The sequence below is a fragment of the Micromesistius poutassou genome, assembly GCF_964030765.1.
Source record: "Micromesistius poutassou genome assembly, chromosome: 17".
Classification (NCBI taxonomy): Eukaryota; Metazoa; Chordata; class Actinopteri; order Gadiformes; family Gadidae; genus Micromesistius; species Micromesistius poutassou.
Window position 1 is genome coordinate 17,314,100 of NC_140287.1, and position 20,000 is coordinate 17,334,099.

The following is a 20,000-nucleotide window of genomic DNA, read 5'->3' on the forward strand; positions in this document are numbered from 1 at the left end:
GCTGCCTCGCCGACTACCTGATATGATACCGATATTAGCATAGTAGCTCACGCTAAAAGGTGAGCCGCACTGATAGATCAGTTGACATTGAGGCTTGACATTGAGCTTTTGCATCTCAACACACACATACACACACACACACACACACACGCACACACACACAGCAGAAGAGGCAGATGAGACGTGATATGATCAAAGGCTCTTTGTAATAACGCTGATCAAATTGTCTCCATTTAGACAGAGGAGAAAAGTGTAAGGGAAACCTACAGCTATAGGGGGGAGGGGAACGGGGGAGAGAGAGAGATGAGGGGGGAGGGATGGGGAGAGAGAGGGGTAGGAGGGATGGGGAGATAGAGATGATGGGGGAGGGATGGGGGAGAGAGAGGGGTAGGAGGGAGGGATGGGGAGAGAGATGAGGGGGGAGGGATGGGGGAGAGACGCTCTTCTGTGTTCAACATCCTTGATATTAAACACCAGACGCACTTCCTCTCTCTCTCTCTCTCTCTCTCTCTCTCTCTCTCTCTCTCGCTCTCTCTCTAATGAATTCAAAGCTGTGGATTGCCCATCACAGGCAATCAATAGGCCTTTCATTGGCGCCAAAAGAACCACCTCAGCCACAATGTGTGTGTGTGTGTGTGTGTGTGTGTGTGTGTGTGTGTGTGTGTGTGTGTGTGTGTGTGTGTGTGTGTGTTTCACCCTCTCGCCTCACTGATCTCCCAGGGGTTCCGGAAAGACCTGCTTATTCACTCTAGTCAACACTCACACACACACACACACACACGCACACACACACACACACACACACACACACACACACACACACACATCCAAGCCAGCTGGACGCTAAGACCAAATATTTCAGCCCTAGAGCACTGTCAGAATGTGTGTGTGTGTGTGTGTGTGTGTATGTATGGCGTTTGTGTGCCTATGTGTGTGTGTGTGTGTGTGTGTGTGTGTGTGTGTCTATGTTTGTGTGTGTGTGCGTGTGTGTGTGTGTGTGTGTCCATGTGTATGTTTCTATGTATGGTGAATGTGTGTGTCTACATGTGTGTAAGTGTGTGTGTGTGTGTGTGTGTGTGTGTGTGTGTGTATGGTGGGTGTGTTGGTTTGTGTGTGTTTGAGTGTTTTTGAGCGAAAAGGTGTGTGAATGTGAATAATAGAGAAAGACAAACCCACTCACACACAAACCCACTCACACACACACACACACACACACACACAAACCCACTCACACACAAACCCACTCACACACACACACACACACAAACCAACTCACACACATGCTGACAAACACACTCTCTCACACACACACACACACACACACACACACACACACACACACACAAACAAACACACTGAAACAGTACCCACACACAGACACAAACACACACAGACCCTCTCTCTCGCCCTCCCCCTCTCTCTCCCTGGTGTGTGTAGTAAACACAGCGTTCAAAGCCTTATTAGAAGGTTTTGTTTTCTTCCAGTGGTGACTTAACGAGGTGAGTTAAGCCAATTAAGAGCGGTGCTCGTTAGGATTTAAACTAACGAGGACTCACTGGTTCCTAGAAACAAAGAGCTACACATGTAGTTAGAAGACATACCTCACACACACACACACACACACACACACACACACACACCCACACACACTTTTCTTGGAGCAATGCACAGCCTTATTCAGCAGCGCTCCAACATGCTAATGCATGCGTGTGTGTCTCTACATGTGTGTGTCTCTCAGGTGTGTGTCTATAGGGGGGTGTGTCTCCCCAGGTGTGCGTGTCTCCCCAGGTGTGCGTGTCTCCCCAGGTGTGCGTGTCTCCCCAGGTGTGTGTCTCTCCCCAGGTAGTCTCTCAGGTGTGTGTCTATGCGTGTGTGTCTCTCCCCAGGTGTGTGTCCAGGTAGTCTCTCAGGTGTGTGTCTATACGTGTGCGTGTCCCACCAGGTGTGTGTCTCTCCCCAGGTAGTCTCTCAGGTGTGTGTCTATACGTGTGTGTCTCTCCCCAGGTGTGTGTCCAGGTAGTCTCTCAGGTGTGTGTCTATACGTGTGTGTCTCTCCCCAGGTGTGTGTCCAGGTAGTCTCTCAGGTGTGTGTCTATACGTGTGCGTGTCCCACCAGGTGTGTGTCCAGGTAGTCTCTCAGGTGGTCCAGGTCGTGTCTGGGGGGGGTCCAGTTGTCGGTGCTGAGCAGCGCGTCCTTCAGCCAATCGATGAACACGTCCAGACGCGTCACAAAGCCCTGAAACACAGGAACAGGTCAGCTTAACACGCTATGCACATACATCAGAACATTAAACACGCTATGCACATACATCAGAACATTAAACACGCTATGCACATACATCAGAACATTAAACACGCTATGCACATACATCAGAACATTAAACACGCTATGCACATACATCAGAACATTTAACACCTGACCATAACCCTATGAGCCTAACCCTGACACTAACCCTAACCCTGACACCAACCTAAACCTGACACCAACCCTAACCCTAACCCTGACACTAACCCTAACCCTGACACTAACCCTAACCCTGACACCAACCCTAAACCTGACACTACCCCTAACCCTAACCCTGACACTAACCCTAACCCTGACACTAACCCTAACGCTGCCACTAATGCACTTTTCCACCAGCGGGTACGCTTTGGACCCAGCACGCCTCAGCCCAGTAGTGAGGGTGCGGTATAGCCCAGCTCAGGCTGGCTTTACACGACAACGATCTGAATGCAAGCCGCAAAAGTGGCGTTGCGTTCCCACTTTTCATTCCGCGTTTAGACGAGCGTCTTTGGGTGGATAAATCTGTGTGCATACGGTGACGCAAAAGTGTGTGAAATCCGACATGTTTGTTGTGGTTTGCCTGTACTGCACGTGGATGTGACGTAAACACGTACGGGACGAGAGCCAGCAGCTCAGAGCACACCTTTTGCGTTGTTAAAACGGAAGAGAGAGACGGAAACGCAACGGTGGAGCGTTTTTAAGATTTCCACTCTGGAGGGTGGGTTCATTTTTTTTGCGTTTTTAAGCCCCGAAAACGCTGTCGCCATCTAAACGAAAGGCACATCTGATAAAATATTTTGTCGGTTTCACCCGGGAGCGTTGTCGTGTAAAGCCAGCCTCAATTACGGATTGCGTTTCCCCCGCCAACAGTACCCTTATGGTAGAGCGGGGTATAAGCCGGATGGCGATAGCCACGGCAGCTACGTAAGCATCGTGACCTCATAGCAGCCCGACACAGTGTAGCCTGCTAATGAATCCAAGGAAAAAGAAGAACGCGCACAATGAACAAAGAGCAACAAGGTAGCACGTACAAGAAGGACGTCAAACTTTTGTGCAACATTTTCTTCAATAAACGAAGCTTTCGCCGTTGTCGAGAAATACCTCGCGGGTACTGTTTTTGTTTATTATTATCCCCCTGTCGCACGGAAGTGACGATTCTGTCGACCAATCAACGGATGGCGTGTGTAGCTCGAACTTGCCGGCACCCTTTCAGGCGTCTCACTACCCCAACGGAGGAGTACTGCGAGACGAGTGCGGCTCAATACGGCTCAGCCCGGATCACGCCCACTTTTGGCGGTGGAAACGTGACCTGTGCTGCACTTTTGCAGACTGAACCGACCCGCACCCGCCGGTGGAAATGCGGCATAACCCTAACAATAACCTTGACCCTGACCCCTAATCCTAACCCTGACACTAACCCTAAGTGATAGTAAGACAGAGTTATGGACAGACAGACAGGGCAATAGACAGGCAGAGAGATAGATAGACATACAGACAGACAGACAAGAGTGATAGACAGAGAGAGTGACAGACAGACAGAGAGTTAGACAGAGTAATGGGCAGAGTGATAGATAGACAGACAGATAGAGCCATAGACAGACAGACAGACAGACAGACAGACAGAGAGACAGAGTGATAAACAGACAGAGACGGATGAACAGTGTGGTAAAAGGATTGATTTAAGGAAAGAGAGACGAAGACGCTAACAACTCGTATTGTACTGGAGAGATAGTGCCCCCTGCTGCTCGCAGGAGGAACACTCAGGGAAACAACAGGTCCACCATGGTTTTATATGTATTATTATTAGTAGCATCAGAAGTATTTTCTCTCCCTGCTCCTCAGAACATCTTTGTCGGACGCTTCAGTGACATACCCTCAACTCTCCCCCAACAACTGAGAGGGACTATGATCATGTTGCTAACGGAAACCAAACAGCATACACACTGGAGCAGAAACTGTGTGTGTGTGTGTGTGTGTGTGTGTGTGTGTGGGGGGGGGGTGCATTTCCTGTATGAGATGGAAATAATTTCACCTTTGTACAGTCACACCTCGCTGAAATCTGGAGTGGCTAATCTATATGTATAAGCATGTGTGGTGTGTGTGTGTCTAAGCCTTTTACAGGCTGCAGTATGTTAATTACAACCATGACCCGAAAAAGATGTAAACATCAATACAGGAACCTGGCCCCTGTCTATCTACTAACCCAGAGAGAGAGCGGGAGAGATAGATATAGAGAGACAGAGACAGAGAGAGAGTGTGAGTGAGAGAAAGAGTGAGAGTGACAGAGAGACAGAGAGAGACAGAGAGAGAGAGAGAGAGAGAGAGAGAGAGAGATAGAGAGAGAGTATTATTGTCATGCTTGGCAGCCCCTGAGATGGCCCCTGGGACGATCCCTGGGAGACCCCTTCTACTGCCAGCTGTCTGTTGCCGTAGGGATCGAGACATCTCCAAAGCCGCACAATGCTAATGTAATCAATCACACACACACACACACACACACACACACACACACACGCAGGCACACACATACACACACAAACAGAACCATATATACACACACACACACACATATATATATATACACACACACGCACACATGCAGCCTGGACAGTCTGTAATAGCACGAGCACGGAGGCTTTATACATATTCATATTATTTCCTTGTGTTGGTTTCAAAATGTCCCTCTATTGGACAAGCAGACTCTACAACTACAACTTCCTGGTCCCGCCCAGGAAGTACAAACACAAACCCACGGGAAGTCACCGCTAGGTCTCATCATGGGAGCTTTTTCTTAAAAGCTGGTAAATAATTGAACTTTAAGACGTTAGTCTTTAATGGCGCATTTCCACCAGCGGGTACGCTTCGGACCCAGCACGCCTCAGCCCAGTAGTGAGGGTGCGGTATAGCCCAGCTCGGTTACGGCTCGCGTTTCCACCGCCACCAGTACCCTTATGGTAGGGCGGGGTTTAAGCCGAACGGCGATAGCCACGGCAGCTACGTAAGCATCGTGATCTCATAGCAGCCCCACACAGTGTAGCCTGCTAATAAATCCAAGGAAAAAGAAGAACACGCACAATGAACAAAGAGAAACAAGGTAGCACGTCCAAGAATGAACATTTTCTTCCATAAACGAAGCTTTCGCCGTTGTCCAGAAATACCTTGCGGGTACTGTGTTTGTTTGTTGTTATCCCCCTGTCGCACGGAAGTGACGATTCTGTCGACCAATCAACGGACGGCGTGTGTAGCTCAAACTTTCAGGCGTCTCAGTACCCCAACGGAGGAGTACTGCGAGACGAGAACGGCTCAATGCGGCTCAGTCCGGGTCACGCCCACTTTTGGCGGTGGAAACGCGACCCGTGCCGCACCTTTGCAGACTGAACCGACCCGCACCCTGCGGTGGAAGTGCGCCATAAGTAAAGAGGCTGCCTCATTCCCTTACAGAGCAACACTAAGATGAACTCTGCTTTAACATGATGTGAACACGACCTCCGACCTCTGGACCATCTGCTCTGTCTGCTACTGTAACATAACGGCCAAACACAACACTGTCTAACACAACACGAACACAACACTCTAACACAACAATAACAACACAACATTCACTAACAAAACACTCTTACACAACACTCTTAGCACAAACCTGACACTCTAACACAAACCTGACACTCTTAACACAAACCTAACACCACTAACAAAACACTCTAACACAACAAAACAATCTCTAACACAACACACCCACCCTCTAGCCCCTCCCCCTAACTCCTCCACTGGCTGAGCCTCCTAGCCCCGCCTCCAGCCGCCCCTGTGGCTCCGCCCCCCCAGCCTGTGGGGAGGTCCCAGTAGAGAGCTCTCTGGCAGCTCCCTGTCTGGTGGTGGGGGGGGGCAGGCGTGTTGTAAGACAGGGGGCTCAGTGAGAAGGGATCACTCCTCAGGGAGAGGGAGGATGAAATCCCCTCCAACACACTCACCTCCCCCCCCCTCTCCCCCCGCCCCCCCCCCCCCCCCCTCCTCCTCCCCCACTTCCTCAATTAAGCTTCTCATTCAGGGCCATGATTACATGCTGCTAATTAACAAGCTAATCAGCTAATTACACAGGGGCAGGGAGGAGGAGGAGGAGGAGGAGGAAGAGGAGGTGGTGCCGCGTTAACAAAAGGTGTAGTCGGAGGTGACAACACGGCACAGATAAGGAATCCTTTGATTCCATTTTTAATATTCCTCTCCGAGAGCACGCTGCCTCCAGGAGACAAAAGCACTTCTCTCGAGATAGAAGCAGACACACACACACACACACACACACACACACACCTGCACAGACACACACACACACACACACAGTCACAAACTACAGAGAACAGAGACTCAAGCACACGCACACGTTAAAGGTCAAATACTCTCACACAAACACGCAACTACAAGGTGAAATATACACCCACACACACACCCATACACACACGCACGCACGCATGCACACACACACACACACACACACAGATTACAAGGTCAAACACACACAAACACAAGGTCATGCTGCCAACCGCGAGCTACGGCTAGCCCGGAGTTTACGGTTCGGAATATATATGGAGCCTTTACTGGAGAATAATATATATAAAGGAATAAAGACAAATGAATAATCTATGGTGTTAGAGAGAGTCACTGCAACAGTAACAGGTGTACGGTGTCAGAGAGTCACTACAACAGTAACAGGTGGATTGTGATAGAGAGTCACTGCAACATGGGCATTAGAGGAGCTACGTTAGCAGGACCTAGCTGCTCTGTGTGGGCATTAGAGGAGCTACGTTAGCAGGACCTAGCTGCTCTGTGTGGGCATTAGAGGAGCTACGTTAGCAGGACCTAGCTGCTCTGTGTGGGCATTAGAGGAGCTACGTTAGCAGGACCTAGCTGCTCTGTGTGGGCACTAGAGGAGCTACGTTAGCAGGACCTAGCTGCTCTGTGTGGGCACTAGAGGAGCTACGTTAGCAGGACCTAGCTGCTCTGTGTGGGCACTAGAGGAGCTACGTTAGCAGGACCTAGCTGCTCTGTGTGGGCATTAGAGGAGCTACGTTAGCAGGACCTAGCTGCTCTGTGTGGGCATTAGAGGAGCTACGTTAGCAGGACCTAGCTGCTCTGTGTGGGCACTAGAGGAGCTACGTTAGCAGGACCTAGCTGCTCTGTGTGGGCATTAGAGGAGCTACGTTAGCAGGACCTAGCTGCTCTGTGTGGGCATTAGAGGAGCTACGTTAGCAGGACCTAGCTGCTCTGTGTGGGCATTAGAGGAGCTACGTTAGCAGGACCTAGCTGCTCAGTGTGGGCACTAGAGGAGCTACGTTAGCAGGACCTAGCTGCTCTGTGTGGGCATTAGAGGAGCTACGTTAGCAGGACCTAGCTGCTCTGTGTGGGCACTGGAGGAGCTACGTTAGCAGGACCTAGCTGCTCTGTGTGGGCACTGGAGGAGCTACGTTAGCAGGACGTAGCGCGCCGCGGTCCCAGGGCTCCTGACATTTCTCCGTATTCGATATGACACGGATATGACGGATCGGTTCAAGGCTGATCGATAACACGGCTGCCACTCAAACATGACCTTTCAGACAGAGCTGATCGATGAGATGGCCGGCAGCATCACTGATCCCCCAGATTAAGTTACACCATACGGTGGGAACATGTTAGAGGACTGAGAGGTGAACTCAAGAGTACAGCACCACAGCATGTTGACTAACATGTTAACTAACATGGTTAAGGACCAGAGGTACAGCACCACCGCATTGGTAACTAGCATGGTAACTAACATGTTAAGTAACATGTTAACTAACATGCTGTTGGACCAGGACAGCACCAGCGCATGTTAACTTCAACAGACGGTAAAGAGATAACAGACGTAAAGAGCAGTGGCGGCTGGTCAATAGAGGGCACTAGGGCGCCGCCCCTCCGTGAAATATTCACTTGAATATATCTGCCAACTTTGAATAAAATATTATACATACGAAATAAATCAACAAAAACACATAGCGTTTATCTTCGTTTAATTGTGTGATAGACCGTACTTGCAACTGCCAGCAACCATTTAAACGCGTCTGAACGTCAATGATTTGGGCTAGGCTAGTTATTGGTCATTCGAAATAAAGCCCTCCTTCAGGTCAGGGGCGCCGGCCAAGTTGAAGTCAACGTAAGCTCGCAAACTTTTTGCTGTCTATCAAGCAGAGCCGGCTTTTCATTGGCGCAAAAACAAATCGCCCTCGGGTCGCAGCAGTGTGCGCCCCAGGCCAATGGTATGGCTTTTCTGTTTTTTTTATCACCACACGATTGGACAATTCAGCGAATCAATCAAATAGGCTACCTCCCTCAGCAACACTCGCGCAACACAACTACAGCAGAGAAGAGATGGATCGCTAGCTAGCAGAGAGTTGTAAAAGCACTTTCCACCCATTTCAGTGGAGGAATTGGACTCCCCAAGCAATGTTATACTTAAAAGCAGCAAGTAAGTTACATATTAATTTAGTCTTTCGGCCTGTAGCATATAAATAATAAGCAACTGTCCCACATTTCTAACTGCATTTGAAACAGCCATTGAGACACAATAATGGACGCTATAGGACAGTGATCATGATTTGCCTCAATATCATAATAACAACAATGGGTAGGCTTGCCCAGGCCCTGCAAGTCAGGATGTAGGCTATGAATCTGAATGAATAGTAGGTAGTAGGTAATAGGTAGTGGCCATCTCCAAAATGCACCAGAATACAGGAAATCAAATCTACCAAATATATATATTTTTTATTACTGCGCCCCACCAACAATTTTTACCACCAGCCGCCACTGGTAAACAGACAACAGACGGTAAAGGGAGAGATAACACACAGTAAAACAGACGGTAAAGAGAGACAGTCTGTTCCCACCTCTATCTTCCTCAGGATGTGGGGGTCGTGGTTCTGGATGCCCTCCAGCAGCTGAGAGACGAGGGCCGTGGTCCCCTGGCCGCCCACCGGGGGCGCCGGCGCCACCGACCCAGAGCTCCGCCCCTCGTCCTCTTCGGAGAGCAGCTCGCTCAGGGGGCCGGACTCAATGCTGTCGTCCAATGAGGGAGGGACGTCGCTGGAGGAGGAGGGGCTAAGGCGGCCGATGTTGAAGTGGTGATGCCTCGACTCCTGATGAGGAAATCAAATGATCAAAATAATGTAGGTATTACAGTATGTATGGTCTGTATTACAGTATGTATGTATTACAGTATGTTTTGTCTGTATTACAGTATGTATGTATTACAGTATGTATGGTCTGCATTACAGTATGTATTACAGTATGCTCTGTATTACAGCGTATTACAGTAGCTATGTATTGCCTGTATTACGGGGTAAGTCGTGTCCTCCTGGTGGAGGTAGCACTCCGGGGAGACCTCACTCAGGTCCCAGTCATCGATGTCCTGCAGACCTCGCTGGTCCAGATCACAGCCAGACCTCTGGAGACAGACAGACGGACGAGGGCTTCAACACGGGTCACATTAGAGACACAGCACAGGTGAACTGGTGAACTGGTGAACAGGTGGAGAGGTGGACAAGGTGGAGAGGTGGACAGGTGGAGAGGGGTAAGGTGAACGATGACTGACCAGTGGGAGGACTTTGGTCAGACTCTCCAGGTTGATGGCCAGCAGCTCCGTGTGTCTCAGCTGGTCAGGCAGAGCCAGGAACTCCTCCGAACCAAACCAGTGATCCTTCCCCTGGGAGAGGAGGAGGAGGAGGAGGAGGAGGAGGAGAGGGGAGATGATTGAGAAGGAGGAGGAGGAGGAGAGGGGCGAGATGAGGAGGAGGAGGAGAAGTGAGAGGAGAGAGGAGAAGCCAGGAGGAGGAGAGAGGAGAAAGGATAGGGGCGGAGAGGAAAAGCCAGGAGGGACAGAGGAGAGAGGAGAGGAGAGCGAGGAGAAGGAGAGACTACACCGACCAGCTGAGAACAGTGTCTGGTTCTTGTAGTGCCTTTACCTGTTGGCCGGGGCGCCGAGTGGTCAGCCTGGCACAAGGAGCTCGGGGGTCCGACTCCTCTCCAGAGGCCTCCATGTCGGAGGAGGAGGAGGAGAGGGCCTCCCTGCCGGGGGAGGGCACGGGGGAGTCAGACTCTCCCCTGCTGGGCGGGGGGGTCTCCAAGCGGCCCTGAGATGATGGTGGTCTCTGGGCGGGTAGGGAGGGCCTCTGGGGGGACTGGCGGCTCCCTTCAGCTTCTCCAGGGGTCTGGAGGTCAGGAGAACAAGGGGGTCCAGTCAGCGCAATCGGTCCGGTTCAGGTCTCAAATGGCCTCACCACCTGATAGGCCCCTAGCCCTCTAAAGGACACACTGTTCTGACATAACACCGCCACTCTGAGTCAGGACAGCTTCCTGTGTACTCGGCCCTTGTTTAAACACAGAAGAGGAAGCTGGAACACGTTCCTTATTAAACGACAGCCCTGCATGACGCGTCTGGTGGCAGAAGAGGAGCACACAGACCGCGGAATGAGGAGTCAGTAGAGGGGGAGCAAGAGAAGAGGAGCACACAGACCAATGAATGAGGAGTAAGAGGAAGTAGAGGGGGAGTACGAAAGGAGAGGAGCACACAGACAACATCCATCAGGAGTCAGTAGCGAGGGAGTAAATGACTAGAGTGAGTGAGTGAGTGTTTGAGGGAGGGAGTGAGGGAGTGAACAGAGTAAGGGTGAGTGAGGGTCACCTGCGGGTGGGCGGTGGGCTCCGGGTAGACTGAGTCCAGCTCCAGCCAGAACCTGGAGCTCTGGCCGGAGTCCAGCAGAGAGATCCGCCTCAGGCCCTCCTCCCCCTGGGAGAGGAGGCTGGGCGGCGGGCCGGTGGTGGTGGGGGGACGCCTGCCTGGACCCTCCGCCGCCCCTGGGCTGGGGCCTGGGACCAGGGCCGCTCTCTTAGCCAGCGACGGCTGGGTGGGCGACGCTGCTCCTCCTCCTCCTCCTCCTCCTCCTCCTTCTTCTCCCAGAAGGGGACGCTTGGACGCCGACGACTCGCTCTGGTGGAACATACCGCGGTGCCTGCTGGGAGCGCTGGGGGCGGCGGCGGGGTCTGATGAGCGGGTGGGTGCGGGCTCTGGACGGCTGGACGGTGTTTCCAGCTGGATGACGTGGGTCTGCGGGGTCTCTGCGGGGTCCGGTTGGTCCGGGATGGTGTCCTGGAGGAGGTGGCGGCGGGGGTCCTGGGTCTGGGGGCCGTCCCCGGGGCTGTAGTCGCTGAGCTCAAAGGCGGTGATGCCGCAGTCCAGGGAGAAGTAGTCCTGGCTGCAGCGGATGGTCAGACGGCCGCAGTCGTCCACCTCCGTCAGCTCGTCCACTCGGGTCTGCGGGGGGGGGGGGGGGAGCAGCATGAGCAGGAGTGTGTGTACCTGGTCCTGGTCCTGGTCCAGGGTGTGTGTGTGTGTGTGTGTGTGTGTGTGTGTGTGTGTGTGTGTGTACCTGGTTCTGGTCCTGTGTGTGTGTTTGTGTGTGTGTGTGTGTACCTGGTCCTGGTCCTGGTCCAGGTGTGTGTGTGTGTGTGTGTGTGTGTGTGTGTGTGTGTGTGTGTGTGTGTGTGTGTGTGTGTGTGTGTGTACCTGGTTCTGGTCCTATGTGTGTGTGTGTGTGTGTGTGTGTGTACCTGGTCCTGGTCCAGGGTGAGTGTGTGTGTGTGTGTGTGTGTGTGTACCTGGTCCTGGTCCTGGTCCAGGGTGAGTGTGTGTGTGTGTGTGTGTGTGTGTGTACCTGGTCCTGGTCCAGGGTGTGTGTGTGTGTGTGTGTGTGTGTGTGTGTGTGTGTGTGTGTGTACCTGGTCCTGGTCCAGGGTGTGTGTGTGTGTGTGTGTGTGTACCTGGTCCTGGTCCAGGGTGTGTGTGTGTGTGTGTGTGTGTACCTGGTCCTGGTCCAGGGTGTGTGTGTGTGTGTGTGTGTGTGTGTGTGTGTGTGTGTGTGTGTATGTACCTGGTTCTGGTCCTGTGTGTGTGTTTGTGTGTGTGTGTGTGTGTGTGTACCTGGTCCTGGTCCTGGTCCAGGGTGTGTGTGTGTGTGTGTGTGTGTGTACCTGGTCCTGGTTCTGGTCCTGTGTGTGTGTTTGTGTGTGTGTGTGTGTGTACCTGGTCCTGGTCCTGGTCCAGGGTGTGTGTGTGTGTGTGTGTGTGTGTACCTGGTCCTGGTTCTGGTCCTGTGTGTGTGTGTGTGTGTGTGTGTGTGTGTGTGTGTACCTGGTCCTGGTCCTGGTCCAGGGTGTGTGTGTGTGTGTGTGTGTGTGTACCTGGTCCTGGTCCTGGTCCAGGGTGAGTGTGTGTGTGTGTGTGTGTGTGTGTGTGTGTACCTGGTCCTGGTCCTGGCTGAAGGCCTGCAGGATGTCCGTCTGTCTGGTGAAGTTGCCGTTGGAGTCCTGGAGCCCCTGGAGGAGACGCTCCTTCAGGACCAGCACTGACACCCGCAGCTGGTGCCACAGGAGTTGGACCGACCTGAGAAACAGAGCGAGAGACCAGAGAGAGACCAGGGAGAGACCAGAGAGAGACCAGAGAGAGACCAGAGAGAGACCAGACCACAGCACGTTAGACCTAGACCTCCAACTACACCAGACCACAGCAGGTTACACCTCCAACTACACCAGACCAGACCTGGTGAGACCTCCAACTACACCAGACCAGACCTGGTGAGACCTCCAACTACACCAGACCACAGCAGGTCAGACCTCCAACTACACCAGACCAGACCTGGTGAGACCTCCAACTACACCAGACCACAGCAGGTCAGACCTCCAACTACACCAGACCAGACCTGGTGAGACCTCCAACTACACCAGACCACAGCAGGTCAGACCTCCAACTACACCAGACCAGACCTGGTGAGACCTCCAACTACACCAGACCAGACCTGGTCAGACCTCCAACTACACCAGACCAGACCTGGTGAGACCTCCAACTACACCAGACCAGACCTGGTGAGACCTCCAACTACACCAGACCAGACCTGGTCAGACCTCCAACTACACCAGACCAGACCTGGTGAGACCTCCAACTACACCAGACCAGACCTGGTGAGACCTAGCCCTCTGTGTAGACCCCATCAGACCAGACCAGGTTAGACTAAGGCAGGGGGGGGGCCACATGGGTGAAGTCTGGCATATTCCAGAATCCGATGCTGCAGTGACGCGCAGTCGAGTCAGACCCGTAGTCCCGGTCTCTCCTGACACGGCCCCAGTAGGCCTGGTCCAGATTCAAAGTGGAATTTATCGGGGCTAGTCTTCCGACAGGGGAATTTCCGACAACCAATGAAAAGTGTGTGTTGGCACAGGGCCCTGAGGAACCAGGACACTTTCATAACATTCCTCAACATTTGTGCTTTGAATCCATGAAGATCGTTGCGCACTGCAACACTGTAAGTCGGTTCTCCGTCGTTAAGATTTGTGTTCCACTTTTGTGTACTTCTGAAGTGTGTGACTACAAAATGAGTAGTTAGCCTAAGAGGCTCACTCTTTCTGTAATCGTTTCAGACTTAAAAAATTGTGGCCCCAGTTTATGAGTTTAACCAGACTAGACCGGGTCAGACTACACCAGGCCGGACCAGAACAGACCAGACCGGACAGGGTCAGACTAGACCAGGCCGGACCAGAACAGACCAGACCGGACCAGACCAGAACGGACCAGAACGGACCAGGACAGACCAGACCGGACCAGACCAGAACGGACCAGAACGGACCAGGACAGACCAGACAAGACCAGACTGGACCAGACCAGAACAGACCAGAACGGACCAGGACAGACCAGACAAGACAGGGTCAGACCAGACCAGACCACATCATGTTGTGATCTCTGTCCTCTAGCGGAGGAGACACGATCTCCCTTAGCCTGATGACTTCTACAAGTGTTGTCATCAGCATGCAGCCCACAGACAGTGTATTATGGTCTGTCGGTGTCTTGAAACACCAGCCTCTCATCCACATAGATTAATATCGGTATGGGAAAACAGTTATCATCAAATTCATTAATGTCGTCTTTGAACCAAATCCAAAATAAACAAAGTTGTTTTGATACAACAACAAAACCATGAATATTGAATACGTTAACAGGACATTTTACATAATCAAGTTTATTCACAGAACTTAAGCTATGTACTTGTCTGAGTGCGCACTGTATTTAATTTGACAACAGACGGTGTTTTTATGAATGTGATTATACACATTAAATTATATATTGTAAATAAAACAATAATTTAGTTTCAAATATATGACATATATATATATATATTCAAATATATGCTAACAACTTTAAACAAATGGGATAAACATGAATCACTTTCAATAAACTGCAATTCCGCCGGCAAAGCGTTATGGGTAATGTAGTAAATCCTTTGATTGTTCACCAGTCACCACTACACACTACACACATTCTCTATTCTATTATGTTTTATTATACAAGCCGTTTCTCAATTTGCGTTCTCGTGCGTACTCGTGTACTTGCGTTCTCGGTAAACGTCATCAGTGGTGGCCCAAGCACTGTTCCAATTCCAAGTATGCGAGTACGCGAGTACTGTCGTAAAACCCGGAAGTGTTCTCGATGTGTTCTCGATGAGGCCGTTCTACCGAGGATGCATCGGCGGTGACTCGTGTGGACTTGGGACCGTTAAATATCCCAGAATGCATCATCGAGTCCGCTGCTGTTCCAATTGCAGGTGCGTACTCGCGTTCTCGGAAGTCTGTACTTGAAAGTCTGGACTTGCCAAGTACGTACTTCCAAGTCCGCGAGAACGTAGTCTGCGTACTTGGTATTGAGAAACGGCTGTAGTAAAGTCTTTGATAGTTCCCTGTAGTATCTATCATGATATAATCTTATTCTGATATATTGTGTTCCATTATGTTCTGCTGTGTTCTCCTGTGCTCTACTACTCTTATTCTACTACTGATGTCTACTATCATGTTGATGCAGTAGGAGGTTCTACTGATATCTACTATGATGTTGACGGAGTAGGAGGCTCTACTGGGTTCTACCTGATGTCTACTATGATGTTGACGGAGTAGGACAGCAGCTTCAGAGAGAACTCCGTCTCCAGGAGAGCGTGGATCTGCTCCACATGGTCCGAGATGTCCTCACAGATGTCCTAAACACACACACAACCACACACACACACACACACACACACACACACAGGGTGAAAAAGGATCAGATTTTAAGTACAAATGTCTCATAATAATAAACAGCAGACAACTGTACCAAAGCCTGGCTAGCGTTAGCATTAGCACCACATCATCTGCTATCCCACTACTGTACCAAAGCCTGGCTAGCGTTAGCATTAGCACCACATCAGCTGCTATCCCACTACTGTACCAAAGCCTGGCTAGCGTTAGCATTACCACCACATCAGCTGCTATCACATTAACTCACAGAAGACTTCCATAAAAATATCTCAAGGAAGTACTACAAGAGGTTCCGTTTCCCGTTTTCCTGTTTTAAAGTATGAATCACTTCCTCAAGGAACACTTTGTACTTTTGGAATCCAAACAAATACACACAAGTGTTACCCTGACATTGAGGAGTAAACCAGCAGACAGACAGACAGACAGACAGACACACAGTGTTACCCTGACACTGAAACATCCAGTAGACAGACAGACACGCGACAGACAGACAGACAGACAAATATGGGATAGTTCACAGTTAAATAAATGGCACTTTATTAGTTAGTTTTTAGTTACTTTTTTTTCAATTTGAACCAATGGCCAACGTGTGAGCCGTGCTATGGTTCTGTAACCATGGCAACATCATCCCTAACAACACACACACACGTCTTGGCACCTCAGGCTCCCTGCACCCTGAATATAACCGGCCCAAGCACGCAGGAATGTAGGTCAGATATACCGGCCAGTTGGACAGCAAACAGCGTAACCCTGGCTCTGCTAACTCAGGCCTGAGCCTGTGGTCAGATGGTCTGAGTCTGTTAGCAGGCCTGAGCTGTGGTCAGATGGTCTGAGTCTGTTAGCAGGCCTGAGCCTGTGGTCAGATGGTCTGAGTCTGTTAGCAGGCCTGAGCCTGTGGTCAGATGGTCTGAGTCTGTTAGCAGGCCTGAGCCTGTGGTCAGATGGTCTGAGTCTGTTAGCAGGCCTGAGCTGTGGTCAGATGGTCTGAGTCTGTTAGCAGGCCTGAGCCTGTGGTCAGATGGTCTGAGTCTGTTAGCAAGAGCCTGAGCCTGTGGTCAGATGGTCTGAGTCTGTTAGCAGGCCTGAGCCTGCTCAACCGCCAACAGGCTACCTTCAGTTCAAGTTCTATTGCTTTACTGGCATGACAAAACATCTGAGTACTGCAAACATATAAGTAAATCATATACAAGAGTAGAAGTCTCTCAAGGTGACCTGTGTTAAGAGTTCCAGAGCCTGGTTTACTCTTCAATCCAGGATTGGACCATCATCACTGCAGAACACACACACACACACACACACACACACACACACACACATCTGCATACACACACAGGTCTCAGACCAGCGTATTCACATCCATCAACCTCACCAGGCCTTGCACACACACAACCGCAGAGCTGAAGAGGACCCCGTGGACTCTGGATCAGGCTGCACCATGGGGGGAATTATTCAAGTGGTCGAAGGACATTGGGACGTATTTCATGGTGGTTTGAGAAGAGCAGTGTGTGTGTGCGTGCGTGTGTGTGCGTGCGTGTATGTGAGAGAGTGTCTGTCAGTATTACTGACTGTATATAAGACCTGCAGATGAGCGCTAATATCCACATCACACACACACACACACACACACACAGTTGACACTAATTCACTCTAAATGGACTGCAACGTCAAATCCAATCACAATGTCCCGCTGACATCAAAGCATCGAGTCTGTGGCTTCACACACAGCCCCCCCACCCCCCCCCCCCCCCCCCACCTACACAGCTAACCTTCACAAAGACGCCTCACTCAGAGAAGTCTCTTCTCACCCTGGTTCGTGCATCACAACGCATCACAACGCTAGGACCACTCTCATGGGGAAAGGGAGCTGGATGTGGTCTAGTCCACAGCAGCCTCTGGGGATCTGATCTGGTCTGCTCTGAGCTGCTCTCTGAGGACCTGATGATGGCCACGTTTATGAGGACATCCCTTCACCCCAGTTCCTGTTCGTTCATCACGTGTTAATGACTTATTGTGTGAGTTAATCACATGTTAATGACTTACTGTGTTAGTTCATCACATGTTAATGACTTTCTGTGTTAGTTCATCACATCTTAATGACTTACTGTGTGAGTTCATCACATGTAAATGACTGTTAGTTAATCACATGTTAATGACTTACTGTGCGAGTTCATCACATGTTAATGACTTACTGTGTTAGTTCATCACATGTTAATGACTTACTGTGTGAGTTCATCACATGTTAATGACTTACTGTGCGAGTTCATCACATGTTAATGACTTACTGTGTGAGTTCATCACATGTTAATGACTTACTGTGTGAGTTCATCACATGTTAATGACTTACTGTGTTAGTTCATCACATGTAAATGACTTTGTGTTAGTTCATCACATGTTAATGACTTACTGTGCGAGTTCATCACATGTTAATGACTTACTGTGTTAGTTCATCACATGTAAATGACTTTGTGTTAGTTCATCACATTTTAATGTCTTACTGCGTTAGTTCATCTAAAGTTAATGTCTGTGTGAGTGGTGTTAGTTAATCACATGTTAATGACTTACTGTCTCAGTGGTGTTAGTTCATCACATGGTAATGATTGGTGTTGGTCCATCACATGGTTCATGCCATGTTAATGGAATTACTGTGTTAGTGTTTGTTAGTTCCTCACGTGTAGTGTTGACTGACATTCACCCATTCATGCACACATTCACACACCGACGGCGGAGCCGACCACGCAGGGCGACAGCCAGCTCATCAGGAGCAATTAGGGTGAGGGCGTCTCGCTCAGGGACACCACGACAACCTTGCGGTTACTGGCCAACCCGCTCTACCTCCTGAGCTAATGCCGCCCCAGCATTAGCTTGTGTTAATTAGTGGAGTGAGTTCTTCACATGGTGACTTACTGTGGACACAGACCCAGATCCCAGCCCACCATCAGAGTCCCAGCGTCGAGTTACATCCCATAATGTCCATTATAAGGAGTCATTCTGCAGTCGTTTCCATAGCAGAGGAACGAGAGGGGTCTACTCCTCCTGCGTCCCCACACACACTGGCACCATGTGGCAGGCTGACAGGGCGTGTGTGTGTGTGTGTGTGTGTGTGTGTGTGTGTGTGTGTGTGCTGGGGTGGGGGAAGGTGGCACAACAGTTGGGTACTATTTTAGGACTGACCTTACCCACGTGTTAACCAACTACACTCTCTCTCTCTCTCTCTCTCTCACACACACACACACACACACACAAACACACACACACAAACACACACGCACACGCACACACTTTCCCACTCAGTCGCCAGAACAGCAGCTGTGAAGAGAGAGGGAGAGAGAGGGGGGAGAGAGAGGGGGAGAGAGAGGGGGGGAGAGAGAGGGGGAAGGGAGGGGATAAAGAGGGGAGAGAGAGACAGTGACAGAGAGGGAGAGAGAGAGAGAGAGAGAGAGAGAGACAGCAGCGACAGAGAGAGAGAGTGGGGGGAGAGAGACAGAGAGGCTGGAGTGTGTGTGTGTGTGTGTGTGTGCGTGCGTGTGCGTGTATCAGTTAGTATTCAGTGTATCTTCCAGAGTGTTCAGTATAACTCCGTCCAGTCAGTCTCCTATGTGTTTCCACGGGCGGCCCTCCGCCCCCAGAGAGTCCAGAGTCCTTCACACGTCTCCCTGATACATCACACAGCCGCCCATCCCATAATACTCTGCCTGATCCCAGCGAGGCTCTGACGTTAGGGAGAACAAAGACTCTTCCCGGATCAAAGTGTGCTTCCTGTTGAATAGACCCCTCTGTAGACCAGCTGCGTTCTGGGCCCCTGGCAGGCTGAGAGGCCCCGCGGGGGCCACGGCTAGGCTCGGCTACTACTAGCAGTACCGTTACTACTACTAGTACCAGTACTACCACTAGTACCGGTACTGTATGTACATACATCTATTATTAAACTAACGCTGGATAAGGTATTCCCCACTGAATAATAATAATAATTTTTAACCTTATGAAGAATATAATAAGTTACTCTACTGTGGATAGTTTATCAAGGAGTACCACTTCAGTATTACACAAGCACGCACACACGCACGCACGCACGCACACATGCACGCACACGCCATGCACGCATAAACACAAACTAATACAAATAAAATATACAACGATTAAAATATGCACAGATATATATCTCTGTGTGTTCGTGTGTGTGTGTGTGTGTGTGTGTGTGTGTGTGTGTGTGTGTGTGTGTGTGTGTGTGTGTGTATTCCTCACAACATCCCAATCTGTCCCCCTCTCTTTCCTCCCTTTCTTCTAACCCATCCCTGTGTATCCATGGTGACTGGGTGTGGCAGGATGTGAGGTCATGGAGAAGGAATGTTCTTCGACAGCTGGGAAATCAAGTTTAAATAAAGCTCCCTGCACTTTGAATGAAGATGAACTTGACAACACAGATCACATTCACCTTGATCCGACACACACACACACACACACACACACACACACATCAGTCAGTTTCTCTCTCTCTCTCTCTCTCTCTCTCTCTCCCTCTCTCTCTCTCTCCCTCTCTTCGATGACATGGTGTATATATACAGTGTATACATGTATCAGTGAGTTAGGTTTAACGTTAACTGTA

At 50.4% G+C, this 20,000-nt stretch overlaps 1 protein-coding gene across 1 annotated transcript in view; it reads right to left on the reverse strand.

Annotated features, from left to right (window-relative positions):
* akap6 (A kinase (PRKA) anchor protein 6) overlaps window positions 1–20,000 on the reverse strand; it is a gene marked incomplete at both ends in the record, with an annotated part of 27,969 nt that overhangs the window by 5,948 nt on the left and 2,021 nt on the right. Inside the window, 9 exons of the mRNA XM_084482175.1 lie at window positions 2,114–2,236; window positions 9,175–9,423; window positions 9,615–9,731; window positions 9,879–9,989; window positions 10,249–10,494; window positions 10,968–11,597; window positions 12,584–12,725; window positions 15,251–15,360; window positions 18,302–18,362. Coding sequence (XP_084338301.1) covers window positions 2,114–2,236; window positions 9,175–9,423; window positions 9,615–9,731; window positions 9,879–9,989; window positions 10,249–10,494; window positions 10,968–11,597; window positions 12,584–12,725; window positions 15,251–15,360; window positions 18,302–18,362 — 1,789 coding nt within the window. The remainder of the gene's footprint in view (window positions 1–2,113; window positions 2,237–9,174; window positions 9,424–9,614; window positions 9,732–9,878; window positions 9,990–10,248; window positions 10,495–10,967; window positions 11,598–12,583; window positions 12,726–15,250; window positions 15,361–18,301; window positions 18,363–20,000) is intronic.